Source organism: Stylophora pistillata, chromosome 5 (assembly GCF_964205215.1).
Source record: "Stylophora pistillata chromosome 5, jaStyPist1.2, whole genome shotgun sequence".
Taxonomy (NCBI): Eukaryota; Metazoa; Cnidaria; class Anthozoa; order Scleractinia; family Pocilloporidae; genus Stylophora; species Stylophora pistillata.
In genome coordinates this window covers 17,349,983-17,366,541 of record NC_142523.1, presented here as the reverse complement: position 1 = coordinate 17,366,541, position 16,559 = coordinate 17,349,983, and the positions used below count along the sequence as shown (strand labels likewise).

Here is a 16,559-nt window from a genome sequence, read left to right as displayed (position 1 = left end):
TTACGCGTGGTTATCCCCCAACATGGCTGACCCCGGTTTTTCAATTTATGCCGACGTCAGGTGCAAACAAAGAATTTATTGCGTTTCAGTTTCTGTTATCCTGTTCAAACAAGGTTACAAGGGAGAGTGGGTGGGTATAGTTCTGCACACATCCAAGTAAGAGAGAGCAGTATGGGAGTCTTGATCCTCCCTCTTTTAAGAGGCTTGAAAACATCGCAGGTTACCACCAATTCCTCCCCTCGATTAGTGTTTCTGAAGGTTGCGTGTGGTCATGCACTATCGGAATAACGTGCACAGCCAACTCAACACCATAGCCCGGTCAGGGTTAAAGTGGACCTCTCAACCCGCTCTCTTGTGCAACCGCCTCTAGCTCCCAGAGAGCTCTTGTACACGTGCACATATTTTTGGAGGGGAAGGAAGGTCGAGAAAGAGACACTGAGACCATCCAAGTCTGTGAGGCAATGCACACCGATTAAACTTCTGAAAATCATTGGTAGAACACAAAAGAGAGGTAACGATAGTCAAATGCGTAAACAAAACATGTGTCATGCAAAGCTGGTCAAAGCACGCGCGATAAATCTTAATCAGTTGTGCAATCCTGTGCGAGTGCCGCCTTCAAAAGAAAGAAACGTTGATAGGCTTGGACGCGTTACTCAAGGCGTTGTCTTCTCATTCCGGCTTTGAAGCTTCGAAAGGTATTCTTAAGTAAAGCGATTTTTTTCTACCAGTGGATTTCAGCCTTTATTAGCTCATTTCGGTCTTACGTGACATGGAGTTTCCGAGGTTTCTGTGGTCTGGTTAAAAGTAACACTTCGCATGTGGAAAGAATTGAAATTTCGATCAAGTGTGAACAGAACTGATTTCAATCCTTACAGACTGGATCACAAGAGGAAAAATTCCGAATTAGAAACGAATATAATGCCATTTTATGGGGAAACGGGGGTGTCTAGAACATGCAAACCAGTATGCTGCAACTGGATAGAAATGGTTTGTGATAATTCACTTCGCAAGAGACTGATGCGACCCAGCAAATTATCTGATGAGCGTAGCAGTTAAAAGTGATTTAATCGTTGATCAGACAGTTGTGATCGTCCAGATGAAGGAATTCTTGCATAAAAACACTTTTGTCAGTGACAGTGATTGGTGTTTTAACAATATCAAAAATAACAAAAGGCTTACTCCCTTAGAAAGAGAAACACCCTCGGTTATAAATTTACGGTGGCCCAAAAGTGTCACGGCAATTTCAATTTGCTCTCGGAAAAATCAACGTGGCCACGGCAATTTCAACTTGGCCACGGCAAATTTCAATTTGACCACGGCAAATTTCAATTTACTCACGGCAATTTCAATTTGCTCACGGCAATTTCAACTTGGCCACGACAATTTCAATTTGGCCACGGCAAATTCAATTTCAATTTACTCTTACTCCCTTCTGCTGGAGTGCATGCCAAACGCTGCGGAAGCCAACAGAACTTCCAGGACCATCTATTATGTCGACAATGGCGTTTCTTAAAAGCTGGGGTGTAAAACTCCATATTTCGATGTAACTTGTAATGTTTAAACTTTCTCTTGGTGGAATAAGGCTTATTGTTATGTTGTAGTGTTTCAGTACGTAACATGTAGAGAATTTCTTGATACTCTTAACCCTTAAAAAACAAGGATTCTAAAGTCACTCTTAGGTTTACCGCCATCTTAAACCGATATACGTTTTACGCGCAAGTTCTACTGGGATTTTTCAGTAATTCCGCTGACATGTCATATGTTTGCCGTGAGCAAATTGAAATTGCCGTGAGTAAATTGCCGTGGCCAAATTGAAATTTGCCGTGGCCAAGTTGAAATTGCCGTGGCCAAATTGAAATTGCCGTGGCCACGTTGATTTTGCCGGGAGCAAATTGAAATTGCCGTGGCCAAATTGAAATTGCCGTGACAATTTTGGGCCACCGTATAAATGCGAGTGGAAATGAGGAAGCAGCTATTCATTGTATTCGAACATAAACCTTTACTTAGTTCTTAGTAACCGAGCAGGAGGTATGTATGGGAGAATCTTGACCGAGGTCGCCAGTACAGACCGAACGCAGTGAGGTCTGTACCAGCGACCGAGGTCAAGATTCTCACATACAGACCGACCTAGCTCGGTTAATAAGATGTTTATTATATGGCTGTGTCTTATATGCCAATTTTTTATATTCTTTGTACCTTTTTTAGATCTAGACCACTTTCAATATTGATTTCAGCCAATCAAATTCGTGAATTCGGTAGTTCCCAGTCCTTGTGAGACACAGCCATATAATAAATTTGGATAATAAGTAGGTAGGTGGGTAGGTAGAAGGTCGAAAAGGTTTACTTATTCCTAATTCCAGTGCGATCAACTCTTCCTCTACAGGTGGCTGTGCGTGTCAGTAAATTTAACAAAAGAGCCGACGTACTAAATTTGTGGTAAAAAAATTTGTTCCAAGAGCACTTTGCTTGTTGATAGATGGAAAAGTGCTGTCATTTGGGTGTGCCCCTTGTTCTCCAACTTCTCTGTATATCTTGGCGTTGAGCAATAACCTTTAAAAGCTGTTTTCTCTGTAAATCACATGTTTCGTTTAAGACCAAAACAACAAAGATTTTAAGATGTTATACTACACAATACTATTATTCTGTTATTGCTATTAACAAAAGAACACTGGCGAAAACTCAGGGTTGAGTTGAGACATCCTTACTGTTCCCTGCTCGGGACGTTTTTCGTACTCAGGACGTTTTATGTACTCTACTTGCACGCCTAATGCTAAGATGTTAAAATGAAAAGAAAACGCATAATTCCTATCACACGGATAACACTGAGTATAGTCTAACAAAACTTTCAGCATGGTGTATTTCAGAAGAATGACACTATGAGAAAACAGGCACTAAGTAAATATAATTTCAACCGAGCATAAAACATAATACACTAGAGCACATTCAAAATGAAATCGAAAAAGTAATTGGCAGATATCGCCAACATTAACACAGAAAGACTTGGTATTTGGTAAGATCAACCTTTTTCTTCTTTCAATTAAGTCTTGCGTTAACTTTAGCGTGCCCAACAACTGAAGAACAAGGATGCAGGGCTCGACACTAACGGTAGCCCACTAGCCACAGACTAGTAGAAATTCAGTTTTGGCGGGTGGTTTTCGATTTCCACTAGCCAGTTTGGCTAGTAAAAAAACTGAAATTGTCGTAACATCAAAGACGTAACTAGCCACTTGGCTAGTAAGTTGAAAAGTTAGTGTCAAGCCCTGGGATGCATTTTTAGTTGTAGCAATTTACTCTAAAAATGCGAAATTTATCGACTCACTTCACAGATAAGAATGTGTATGATAAGTAAATGGAAAAACAAAACAAATCATTAACTACAACTGAAATATTACATTTTTGTATCTTCTGAGGTTTTTGGTGCCCATGACAGGCACGCAGGATCGATTTCTTGGTAGCTGGCAGGCCGGGTTAAAGCCTTTCTCTCATAATCATCAAACAGATCCTAAAATTGTGAATATCAAACAATTTGTCAGTATCAAAGGTGCAATGAAATAAAGTATATCGCACGCCTACCTATTACACCTTTTGCTCTTCATTTATGCAAAATATACACTCATTTACGTCAACATTTGAAACTATACGGCAAATATACATTCATTAGCACTTCCATGAATTTCACTAACGCAAACGAACTTTTAATAACGCTATTTACATATATATTAGCATTCAATAGCATCACTGGATGAACAATTGCACCTTTGGACAAACAGAGATAACAAATATACTTTCCATCTCGCGTAACGGTTAATCATTAACACCAACAGAAAATCAATTGCATAGTATGACAATGGCGTAGTAGAGACATATAATGCAATTTGCATAGAGACGCACAATCAACTGCACCTTCATACAATCGTTTATTCAGAATAGTGAATCATTAACGTGAACTGACAAACATTAGTATTTTTCGAATAAACAATAGGAGGCAAAAAATATTAATTAGTATCATTCATCGTAGTTACCTGTATTTTAAACTACTGAACAAAAACACAAAGTATGTATATTATCATTCAATTTTTTTGTTATTTTTGGCACAATCTTTTGCTGAAGCACATATAAAATGAACAAGTAGACGTATTGGAGACAGATGAAAACCCGAGAAAATCATGCCACCAAGGAACACAATCTCATATGAGCAGCGACAAAGAATTATTCAAGCCTTTGAAGATGTTAATGACGATTATTTGACGGTTGCCGTCACTATCGGAGTGAAACGATCAACAGCAACAAGTATCGTTGCACGATACTTTCGAAAGGGAAGGATCGCGGAGAGACCACGAGGAGGAGGAAATCACCTTCGAGTCGATGATGAAATGAGGAATTGCCTGAATGACATTTTAAACGAGAATTTCCTGCTAACACTAAAACAGATAAATCAAGAATCGAGAGAGCGTCTTCCAAGAAAACCGGCAATCCATGACCGCACATTTGCAAGAACACTTGAAGGTATGTTGTATAGTGTAAAATTGGCAAGGCCACTCCCAACTAAACGAAACCGCCCTGATGTCCTGCAAAAAAAAGTCGACTATGCTAACTGGTTCATGCACCATGCTGTAATGAATCATAGTATGTTGGTAGACGAGTGTGGGTACAATATTTGGACAGCAAGTCACGGACGAGCAAGGATGGGAGAGAGAGCATATCGACAAGTATGTGGTCAGCGAGGGAGAAATGTTACTGTAGCACTAGCAATTTCACCCATCAGTGGACTCGTTTTTCACTCAGCATTTCTCGGTGGAATGAATGGACAAAGATTTTATGATTTTCTTACACAGGCAAGGCTAAATCTCGACCCAAATGAAAATGTGATTTTCATTTATGACGGTACACCAGCCCACAACAATCCTGCCATTCCTGGTCCTAATTCTGAGCTTAAAAAGCTACCACCATACCGCCCGTTTCTCAACATTGTGGAGCAAGCAATAAGTGCCTTAAAAGCAGCCATAAAAGCGGACATAAGTCGTCCAGAGCAGCAAGAAGAGATGAACAACAGAGAAGAGGCAAGACGACAAGGAATCGCGCTAGGCAATTTCCGCACTCAGTTGCTACTTCAGGCCCTGCAGAGAAACTTTTAGCACTATCACGGCTGCTAAATGTGGACAGTGGTACAGACTTATACAGACATACAGTCCAAGATGTTTAAATAATGAAGAAATTGAAGGATAATTACAAAACATTATATTACAGTACATTGTAATGGGAAAATTTTTAAATTTCTTTTTCCTTAGTTGATTGTTGTTAATGCACTGTTTGTCATTTAACGTTAATGATTGGCCATTTCGAATAAACGATTGTATGAAGGTGCAATTGATTGTCCGTCTCTATGGAAATTGCGTTATTGTATGTAATTGATTTTCTATTGGTGTTAATGATTAACCGTTGCGCGAGATTGAAAGTATATTTGTTATGTCTGATTGTCCAAAGGTGCAATTGTTCATCAGTTAATGCTGTTGAATGTTAATACATATGCAAATAGCGTTATTGAAAGTTCGTTCGCGTTGATGAGGTTCCTGGAAGTGCTAATGAATGTATATTTGCCGTATAGTTTCAACTGTTGACGTAGATGAGTATATATTTTGCCTAAATGAACAGCAAAAGGTGTAGTCCAGACCGAAATATCGGATCTAAAACATACGTGTTAGCTTTGCACGTTTACCAGCTTCAGTTTCGTTGGTAAGCGATCATTTTACACTTAATTTTGGAGAAAGTGACTCGCATAAAGATTGTGAAGATAACAACAGCCCCATCATAGATGACCGATCTGAGGTTCATTGACAAGATAACAACAGCCCCATCATAGATGACCGATCTGAGGTTCATTGACAAGATAACAACAGCCCCATCATAGATGACCGATCTGAGGTTCATTGACAAGATAACAACAGCCCCATCATAGATGACCGATCTGAGGTTCATTGACAAGATAACAACAGCCCCATCATAGATGACCGATCTGAGGTTCATTGACAACACTCACCTCCGGGTGAGTAATTAACTCAAGTTTTAGCTTTTGTTTATTAACCGACTGAAAAGTATCAAACTGATCAAACCCATAAGTTTCTCAAGCTTTATGTTTGTCTTTTTTTTTTCTTTTCTTTTTGACTGCAACTTGTCTGGAATTATGAAAGAAGCATAAATATCACTGGGTGCATTTCGTTTCCGAGTCATTTAGTCTCTGAAACCTAATAAGTTCACAGCGTTAGTTTGTTTTGTTACAGGCGATCAGATGCTAACCGTAGCACGAAGGATGACATGCTTTCCTTTCCAGTACTTCAGAATACCCATATATTGCAAGGTACTTATAACGTCACTTGGATGCAATGCTGTCTCTTGGCTGATATCTGAAACAAACCAAGAAAAACTGGATTACGGCTTAGCTCCCTGAAAATTTTACCTGGTCGTAAAATTGGAAAACTAAAAACACTGTGCCTCTTTGTGTCCCTCGCATTAATGAGAAAATAATCTTACTGTGACCATAGGGAGCCCAGACAAGCGACGAGTCTGGTTGTTTTTTCGAAATATAAAGGAATGTATGGGAGAATATTGAAGAATCTTTATTATCGTAAACTTACATCATGAAATGTCTGAGTTAAAGCTCAAAATAAATGTAAGCCTACCTCACATGCTGTGTATTGTCGACAAAATAGATCAGCCAATATCCAGCCATCTTGACCTCGCGCTTGGTCAATAACTCGTATGTATTAACGTAACGTTGATAACCTGGAGCGCTTTGATTGGCTGTTTGTGGTAGCTCGACTTGATTGGTGTGATACGCAAAACAAACAACTCATGTCCCGCCGTATTACCCCTTTGAAAACACACACGCACACTCACTGAAGTAGTGTTAGCTGTATTTTGGGGGGTACATCTACTCGAGTCTTTAGTTATAGAATAATGAAATTTTTCACCCCAAATGTAAATAATACATGTACTATTAGAACTCACCTTTGATAGATATCCTGTCAAATCCAAAATTCTTCAAGTATTTAAGCAGTATGCTTTTCCAGTAACTGCGGTAACTAATAAGTCCAAGATCTGATAGAGGCTTTTCTGGAGACCCAACCTTCCCTTCCACTTTCGATAGAAGATAACCTGGAGCAAAAATATTGGCAGAAAACATTTCTTAACACCAGTGAAATGGAAACTCAAATTCAAAATGAAACTTAGTCGGTACTTTCTGATCAGGAAATTGAATGGTTGATAGCTCAAGAGAATTTCATTCCGCATCGATATTCACCAATATTGGCAAAGTAAATGACAAAAACTGGAAGGTAAATAAACTGTGGTAGCGTGATATATTCCAGGAAAGACGTTTCACATAACATAACTACATGACATCTTTTGTAAGGTGTCATGCAATTATGTTATGTGAAACATCAAAAGCACATCCAGTGATCAGAAAACAATTTCTGTGTCTTCTAAGAAAAGACATCTTCTGTGGGCTATACACAATTCCTGTAAGAACCCAGGTGGAAGTGCCAGCCAGGTTTGATAACACTTACCATGACCTTCGATAGATCACTTAGAAAATCCACCAATTTTCTTTTTTAAATATCGTTTGAAAAAAAAAACAACAACAACAACAAAAACACAAACTGTTGCAGGAAGCAAAATGAATAATTTTCCGAAAAAATGGAAAGAAAAGAATTTGAGAATTTCACGTTATCTTCTAAAATAAGTAACAGCAGTCAAGCGCAAGAAAACTAAAAATGATTCAGCACAAAAGTTAAATACCTTTTTCATAAACTTTGAAGTGTACTTTTTTGGAGCTTAGCATTGCTCAAGGAAGACATGTGTTTCGCATACATACAACAAAGTATCCAGTTATCGGCCAAGGAGATAACTGGTAGAGCACTCTGGTCCGGTTGTTCGAAAGGTAACTTGGCCACAGTAAATTAGCTTTTTTTATTCGTTACGGTGGCCAATTTACAATTTCAACTTAGTTGATATAACCAATTATCTTGTTACCCCCACCCACGCAGCACCACAGTTTCTCTAGAAACTTTCAGCCTTTGTTCGAAAGGTAGAGAGCGCTTTCCGACGGACAAATCTCTTTGGGTGGATCACACACTGTGCATCTTGTTCATATTTATGATTTATTCGTTGCATAGCGTTATCTGCCCTTTAAACAACTGGGCCCTGGTTTCTAGAACTATTTGTTAGTTATTAGCCCAGAAGAAGACAAAAAACGAGTCCAACGCGCAGTTCAAATTATTAGCAAATGGAAGGAGCATGAGCTTTTTGCAAAGAGAGGGTCGAAGTCTGACAACTGTAAGAGATCAGCAACAAAAGAGATATCGAACTTACTGAAATCTATGAGCATTTTTCCATACCCCTGTTTCATGTACATTGGTAAAGTAAGTATACAGGAGACATTGTAGTTCAGAAAGGACTTCTTCTCCTGCAACGAAAATACCAACCAAAACAGGGTAGTGGATACATATAATTTAAGGTAAGCTTTAGATATAATTTTAAAATTTCACTGCAAGCTTTGGATGAGATTTTGAAAACTGTGCCCTTGCAATTCAGCTTCCTGGCCCTTCACTCCTACACATTTACTTGTGCCTGAGGATAATTACAAATGAATGAAGAAACTTCTTCTTTCTTATTGCTTAACAATGTCTACAAAGCCCACCACAACTGAGAAAAACCACTGTCTCACCTTTGAAAAGTAACCAATCATATGACAACCAACAGAGTCTACAGCTGTCATGACATAAAACAGAAAAGGTTCCACATCATAGTACAGGGTCTTGTGATTAAGAAATAACTTGGCCAAAAGACATAAGTTTTGACAGTACACCTGACCAATAAAAAAAAATTACAAGGTAAGTCCTGAACCCTCTTTTCTAACTAGCATAAATTTGCAAGTACAGTAAACACCTTCTATACAATTGTAATCTTTATTACAGTGTAGCAAGATCGTGGAAGCTATCAAACAAGTTTAATCCAAGTCAACTGATTCAATTACAAAGTAGAAGTTCTTTTTAAACCTTTCAGTCCAAAGATATCATTAGTAATACAATTCTTATGAAGTTAGGTTGGTGAATTTAAGATTGGATCAACTTTTAATTCCCCTAATGATATTTGTCTTTGCTCTTATCACTTGTCTGCTTGATAGGGTATTGATATCATAGGAGAAATCCTGTCTTAGTCACTCATGGGACTTCAAGGGTTACTTTACTGTCTATTGAGCGTGTTTCAATTTGTTACAGTTTGGGCTACTGACCTTGTGGTTTTTTCCATCAACTTCAAATATTGAGAGGTCATTCTTTCGATATATTTCAATTCCAGGTGGATGTCTAATGTTGCATTTAGCCTGAAAATTAAGCAAAAATTTCAGCAAAATCATTTATTGAATTCTTCTTGGAGAAAAATCATCTTATGACCATTTCCAAATAATTCAGGTCCTTTTTTTTCTTCCTGTACATGTACCGGTAAGTCTAAAATAATAAAGACAATATCATTAATTTTGCTATTACAACAACAATGAATCTGAATATGAGAGTGACCTTTGCAGTAATGAACACTACTTAGGCAGGGGTCGCACTTTGGCCTTATTTTTTTCATGTCGCGTCATAAGTTGTCCTACAAATATGTCGCGACATTTACACCACGGGAGTCATGGAGGTTGCACTTGTGCGACATAAAGGATATTTGAAACCAGACTGTCAACTCTTAATATTTCACGCGTGAAAAGAGCACCAAATAAAACTTTGTAGACATGAAGCTGGTGCTAGTTTTATTAGCGACATTTCTTCATTCTCTGTTTAATTTGTTCAATGTACAAAACCCTATTGATTTGTACGCATTGTACAACACTCGCCAACGGCAAATGTTGGCTCTTGCCGCTTTAAACAGACGTCGACAGATGCGAAAAAATGGGAAAATATCTGCGAGCCAAAGGGTGAAAACAAGCCATTCCCATACTGAGAATAATCCGGTGAATAGTGCAAATTTGTAAATTGGTATGGGTTGAAATTCGCCATAGGGAACGTGTGTCGAGAAAACCTGTGACTAAAATATTGAACCGATATCGATAGCTAGCTGTGCACACGTGTTGTCTTTGCAGAATTGCGAAAATCAAAATTCTGGCTAGTATTTCAGATTTGATCGTCGTTGCGACAGAAGAAAAACAAAAATTGTTATTTTAAGGCGATAAGACGAGATATGGCCTGCCTCGAGGCAGGACATCGGCTTTTTTGATCTTTAGGTCCTTCGGACATAGTTATGACTTGTTGCGACAAAGGGGTCGCACTTGTCGCAAGCACGCGATGACAGATTTTAAGTCCAATGTAAACACCAAAAGCGTAAGTGCGACCCCTGAATTTTGATTTTCGCAATCCTGCAAAGACAACACGTGTGCACAGCTAGCTATCGGTTCAATATGTTAGTCACATTTTTTCTCGACACACGTTTTATGTGGTCCCTATTGCGAATTTCAACCCATACCAATTTACAAATTTGCACTATTCACCGGATTATTCTCAGTATGGGAATGGCTTGTTTTCACCCTTTGGCTCGCAGATATTTTCCCATTTTTTCGCATCCGTCGACGTCTGTTTAAAGCGGCAAGAGCCAACATTTGCCGTTGGCGAGTGTTGTACAATGCGTACAAATCAATAAGGTTTTGTACATTGAACAAATTAAACAGAGAATGAAGAAATGTCGCCAAAAAAACTAGCACCAGCTTCATGTCTACAAAGTTTTATTTGGTGCTCTTTTCACGCGTGAAATATTAAGAGTTGACAGTCTGGTTTCAAATATCCTTTATGTCGCACAAGTGCAACCTCTATGACTCCCGTGGTGTAAATGTCGCGACATATTTGTAGGACAACTTATGACGCGACATGAAAAAAATAAGGCCAAAGTGCGACCCCTGCCTAAGGCAGCAGTGAAAATGAAGCCTGAAAATGTAAGCCATATATTTGAATTTCATTTATTTACAGTCATATATTCATCACTTCATGGGTTTGTTACAAACCATCTCCCAGTTTGCTTGTTGGCTCAGTTGGTAGAGCACTGCACTTGTATCGCAGAAGTCATGGGTTGAATTTGTTTCTGCCTTTATTTTGACTGCTGTTCAACAGTGCATTACTGCAAAGACCACTCTCATATTCATTTATTAATCCAAATTTCACATATAAATGATTTTATGATGTCTCCTAAAAAGACAAGGTCTTGACTTGGTCTTTGAAAATTTTCGACCAATCAGCAATCTTTCCTTAATTTCAAAATTGGTTGAAAGAGTGGCAGCCGATCAGATCCAATCCTACTTAAATTAGCATGATCTTTTTCCTTCACTGCAATCAGCCTATTGAGAGCGCCATAGTACAGAAACCGCCCTAAGTAAAGTCAAGAATGACATTTTGATGAACATGGAAGATCAGTGCGTCACGTTGCTTGTGCTTCTTGACTTAAGCGCCGCATTTGATACCGTTGACCATCGAATTCTCTTACATCGTCTCCAATCTTATTTTGGAATTTCAGGCTCTGCACTTAACTGGTTTGAATCATTTTTCTCTAACAGAACCCACCGTATCTCTATAGACGGAGTTCTATCGAATATCTTCAATCTTCAATTTGGAGTTCCACAAGGCAGCTGCCTCGGGCCATTATTATTTTCTCTCTACGCCAGCAAGCTATTTAAGATGTCGAATCACATCTTACTAATCCCCATTGTTACGCAGATGACACACAAATGTACATCACGTTTAGACAAGGAAATGACATGGAGGAAATCGCTGCGTTAACTGCCAAGGAATCTTGTATTGCTGATAATTATTAGTCAGTGGATGCATACAGATGAGTTAAAACTGAATTGGGATAAGACAGAATGTCTTTTGATTGGGACACGACAACAACTTCAGAAAGTCAGTAACCTTAGTATCTTATCGGTTGGCGAGTTCCAAATTGCTCCATCATGTGAAGTTCCAAACTTAGGAACTTGGTTTGAAAATGAGTATGCTAAGTCATATTAACAGAACCTGCTCATCTGCATTCTATTAATCTTTACAACATACGTAGAAATAGAAAATATTTAAGTCATCCAGTCACTGAATCATTAGTTCATGCTTTCATAACCAGTAGAATAGATTATTGTAACAGTCTACTATATGGCCTCCCAAATTCACATATCATGAAACACCAAAGGATACAGAATGCCACTGCTCGGTTGGTCACTGGATCACCAAGATACTGCCATGTTACACCATTGCTTTTCCATCTTCATTGGCTCCGATTAGTTATCGTATAAAGTTGAAGATTTTACTTTTGACATTTAAGTGTTTATATGGTCTGGCTCCTAATTATTTGATTGATTTAATTAGCATCAAAAAGCAATCTAGGTACTCTCTTAGGTCAGACGAGTCTTTCTTGCTTGAATTACCTAGCACCAAGACCCGTCCAACCCTTGGCGATCTTGCCTTCCAGTCAGCTGCACCTTATCTCTGGAATTCATTACCTTCCACAATTTGCATCATAAAGACATTGGACACTTTCAAGACTGCTGTCAAAACTCATTTTTTAAATTTAGCTTTCAAATAGGTTTAACTAGTTTTTACTAGGTAATTGTTCCCTTCGAGTGCATAGGTTCGTAGGTTTCAAAGTTCTTATATTTTTAGTTACTTTTGACATAATTTTACCTCACGATATTTTGAAGCGCAACTGAATATATCCACATAGGGGTCTGCGCTATATAAATGTAAATTAATATTATCATTATCATACATTCATATTAAGAAAGATTTAGTAATACATAGACAGGTAAAAACAAACGATATAAAATCCCGACGTTTCGGCGACTTCATGACGCCATTATCAAGGGTACAAATGAAAATAAAATTAACAAATGCGAGTTCAAGAGTTACAACTAATTTGTATAGGGGAGGTAGCTACACAAATACTTTAGCACGGATAGAATCCGTTTGCACGTTCAAACTCGGTGTTAATTGTTTGATGTAAAGCATCTCGTTGACAAGACAATCGAATGTGTTCATGCACTTCTTGAGAACTTTGAAACAGCTAAGAAGGTCCTCAGGGATTTTTGTTTTTTTGCTAGGTTTGCAAAAAAGTTCTGGGAGAAAACTTAGTACATTGTCCAGCAAAAACCATCTTGACATTTCAAGATATCCTTGTGAAAAAGAAGTAAGTGGTTTACATCATGTTTCGCCAATCTTCTCACCTTATCAACTCCGCCATTAACACCTTTATTAACTCGAGAATTGCTGACCAGCAGCCATTGCAGGCGTTGGGAAGATTGGCGAAAAATTATGTAACCCGAGTAGTCATACCCTTCAAGGACCAAGACTCCGCTAACATTGTTAAGACGCAGTTGAAAGACCTTAGCATTAAGCTCCAAACCACAATCCAGCCCGTATTTGTCAGTCGGAAAATTGGCCAAGACCTTAAAGAATGTGAAACCAAACCACAGCTGGTTAATCAACAGTGCGTAGTGTACCAATTTAAATGTAACCTGTGCGATACAGGGAGCTATTTTGGTTACACACGTGGGCATTTATATGCCCGCGTGGATAGCCATAGGAGCACGTCATCTGCAGTTAACTCCTTTTCTATTATTTTAAATAACAATGTAATTAAGCGAGTTTTTCATTTTACTTATCTAGGTATAGTTTTTGATGACCGCCTTAGCTGGAATGAGCAAATAAAGCACCTAATTTCGAAGGCGGGAAAACGCATAGGAATGCTCGGCAGGCTTCGTAGAAGCCTTTCTAGAGAGAGTGCAAATGTAGTGTATTGTAGTCTAATTAGGCCTATTTTAGAGTACTGTGTATGTGTGTGGGGCTGTTGCGGGGAAGGTCGTAAACAAGACCTTGAAGCCCTCCAAAACCGGGCTGCTAGGATAGTGGCTAGAACTGTGCGCAGCAAGCAGGCAATGGACGTTCTGAAATGGCCCACGTTGGAGGAGCGCCGACGTAAATCTGTCTTTAAACTCGTTAAGAAATGCCTGCAAGGTCAATGTCCCCAGTATTTTAAACAATATTTTAAACGTAATAATACAATCCATGCGCGTGCTACTAGACAAAGCAACCTCTTACATCCGCCTGCTGTGAGAACTGAGATTGCAAAAAGATCCTTCTATTATTATGGTTGCACTCTTTTTAACGAATTATCTTAATGATATTTCGTGTTATACATCTTTTAATCTTTTACTTGTAAATAGTTCTCTATTTATATTATTTCCTGTTTTAGTGTAATGTTTTAATGTTGTTGCTCAGGGCTCCCATTGATAACAGACAGCTTTTTGCGTCTGAAGGGGCTACCCTGAGCCTTATAAATTAATAAAGGTTTTCACTTCACTTCACACACAGTACGCAAGCAGTACGACAACGACCACGCAGGTGCTGTCCCTGAGGACCTTCTTAGCTGTTTCAAAGTTCTCAAGAAGTGCATGAACAAATTCGATTGTCTTGTCAACGAGATGCTTTACATCAAACAATTAACACCGAGTTTTAACATGCAAACGGATTCTATCCGTGCTAAAGTATTTGTGTAGCTACCTCCCCTATGCAAATTAGTTGTAACTCTTGAACTCGCATTTGTTAATTTTATTTTCATTTGTACCCTTGATAATGGCGTCATGAAGTCGCCGAAACGTCGGGATTTTATATAGTTCGTTTTTACCTGTCTATGCATACATTCATAGTGATTTAAAAACAAATCTATCAACAAAGATCCTACCAATAATTTTTTAACAGATATGGTTATCACCAAACATAAACTGACAATTAATTAGTGAATAACCAATTATAAACCAGTGTTCTCCCTTTCAGGCATTCATCAGCAAATATATACTGCCTGTGGTATCACTTATAACTAGAATTGCTTGGACTTCAAGATTGTGGAGAGATACTTCAGCATTTCCGCATTCTTGTCAATTTTCTTATTGATTTTTGTATAGTTTTTAACATAGCCAATACTGCTTCCGTATTTCCGATGTGTTATACATGTACAAGTAAAGGTGCATTGTTTGTCACAATCCTTTTAAGCATACCTTACATAAACTTAATTACAACTTACTGAATGATCTGAATTGATACTGAATGATTCACCAAACAATAAGTTTCCATTCAGCTTTGTAAAAGATGATAAGCACACTTTTGTTAATTCATGAAGTTTAAATACATACCACATGTCGTCTTAGAACTGTTCTGCTCCTCATATATTTTAGACAGAATTCACAGATGTATATTTTACGTAATCTCTGGAATTCTTCTGGAAAAGGTGAAGAGTACCAGGTATCAACTTCATATGAGCCAAACTCAATACAGCGGCTTCCAGACCTGCCATTCAAAGGTAGAACTTCCTACAAAGAAAAATTGTTTGCCGTAGTTTGAAATTCTGCAAGGTTGTTAAATTTTTGCACCTGACTTTTCTCTGTAGTTTCCGTAGACAAATATAATTTTAAACTTTTATTCATTGGTTTGCCTTTCATTTTTAAGGAATAATCCATGCAAACAACAGAATCAATTATTCACAAAAAAAATTTTAATTTTATTAAGCAGTTTCACTGTTATGAGAAGCAATTTAGAGCTTTTCCATTAAGAATACAGCTGTACCAGTGTTGCGTATCTCATGATCTTACATGCTGTTGTGCTGTAAAAACACCAACTTTAGAAATTTGGAATGTTTGATTCTGGATAATGACTCAATCTTCATCTCCACATTTTCCAAATGACCAATTTATTCCAGTCTTTGCCCTACAGGTGCTGTTTGCAAAATAAAAATTAAAAAAAAATAGCAGCAACAGTAAAAAAGAGCAGCTAAAATGGCGCCTGTATAACGTGCAACAGTATCTTGAACCAATGGCTACTTGCTTATAACATTTGCTTTTGATAATTATGTAAAGGCTGTGGCTGAATGGTTTCCATTCACCAACTGAACATTCAAATTAAACTTAGTGTAGTAGGAGCATTGATCATCTTTCTTACCTCTTCATTAGCCTCTAATGCCTTTGTCCAAGCTTCTTTGAACAACTTTAAATCACCTTCTGATGCTATTTCTTTCAGAGTCTCTTGGTCTAGCTGATCAATTATTGCCTTACCACTTACTTCTTTTTCACAAGGATATCTTGAAATGTCAAGATGGTTTTTGCTGGACAATGTACTAATTTTTCTCCCAGAACTTTTTTGCAAACCTAGCTCTTCTGGTGTAATTTCTTTGCTTGTTACAGCCACACGGATCTTTTCTGGCATAAAGGACAGTTGTACCTACATGTACAAATACACATAAAAAACATTTTGCTTTTTAATTGAGGATAAAATTTTGGCTTTAAGTTGAGCTACATGCATCTACAATTGCAACACTTAACTCTTCCACAACTATTGCACAAAAGTATCTTTAATAGATCTTCAGTTGATAACTCACTTTGTTTCTTAATGTCTTTTTGGGTGGCTGATTCTCTTCAGGTGAAGTGCTGGTTTTCAATTTTTTAGAGTCTGGAGAAACTGCCAGTTCCTTTTTCTTTTCATCTGCCCTCT

The 16,559-nt window shown here is 38.1% G+C and overlaps 1 protein-coding gene and 1 pseudogene across 1 annotated transcript in view; one reads left to right on the top strand and one right to left on the bottom strand.

Moving 5' to 3' along the window:
* Nucleotides 1-1,046: 1,046 nt before the first annotated feature.
* Nucleotides 1,047-16,559, bottom strand: part of LOC111328091 (histone acetyltransferase KAT7) — a 31,432-nt gene continuing 15,919 nt past the window's right edge. Inside the window, exons 6-14 of the mRNA XM_022932462.2 lie at nt 16,447-16,559; nt 16,011-16,289; nt 15,209-15,385; nt 9,290-9,379; nt 8,723-8,863; nt 8,368-8,461; nt 7,006-7,152; nt 6,295-6,401; nt 1,047-3,502 (exon numbers count right to left, since the gene is read on the bottom strand). The exon at nt 16,447-16,559 is cut by the window's right edge and continues 1 nt beyond it. Coding sequence (XP_022788197.2) covers nt 3,389-3,502; nt 6,295-6,401; nt 7,006-7,152; nt 8,368-8,461; nt 8,723-8,863; nt 9,290-9,379; nt 15,209-15,385; nt 16,011-16,289; nt 16,447-16,559 — 1,262 coding nt within the window. The 3' untranslated portion in view covers nt 1,047-3,388. The remainder of the gene's footprint in view (nt 3,503-6,294; nt 6,402-7,005; nt 7,153-8,367; nt 8,462-8,722; nt 8,864-9,289; nt 9,380-15,208; nt 15,386-16,010; nt 16,290-16,446) is intronic.
* Nucleotides 3,809-6,084, top strand: LOC148730598 (uncharacterized; annotated as a pseudogene).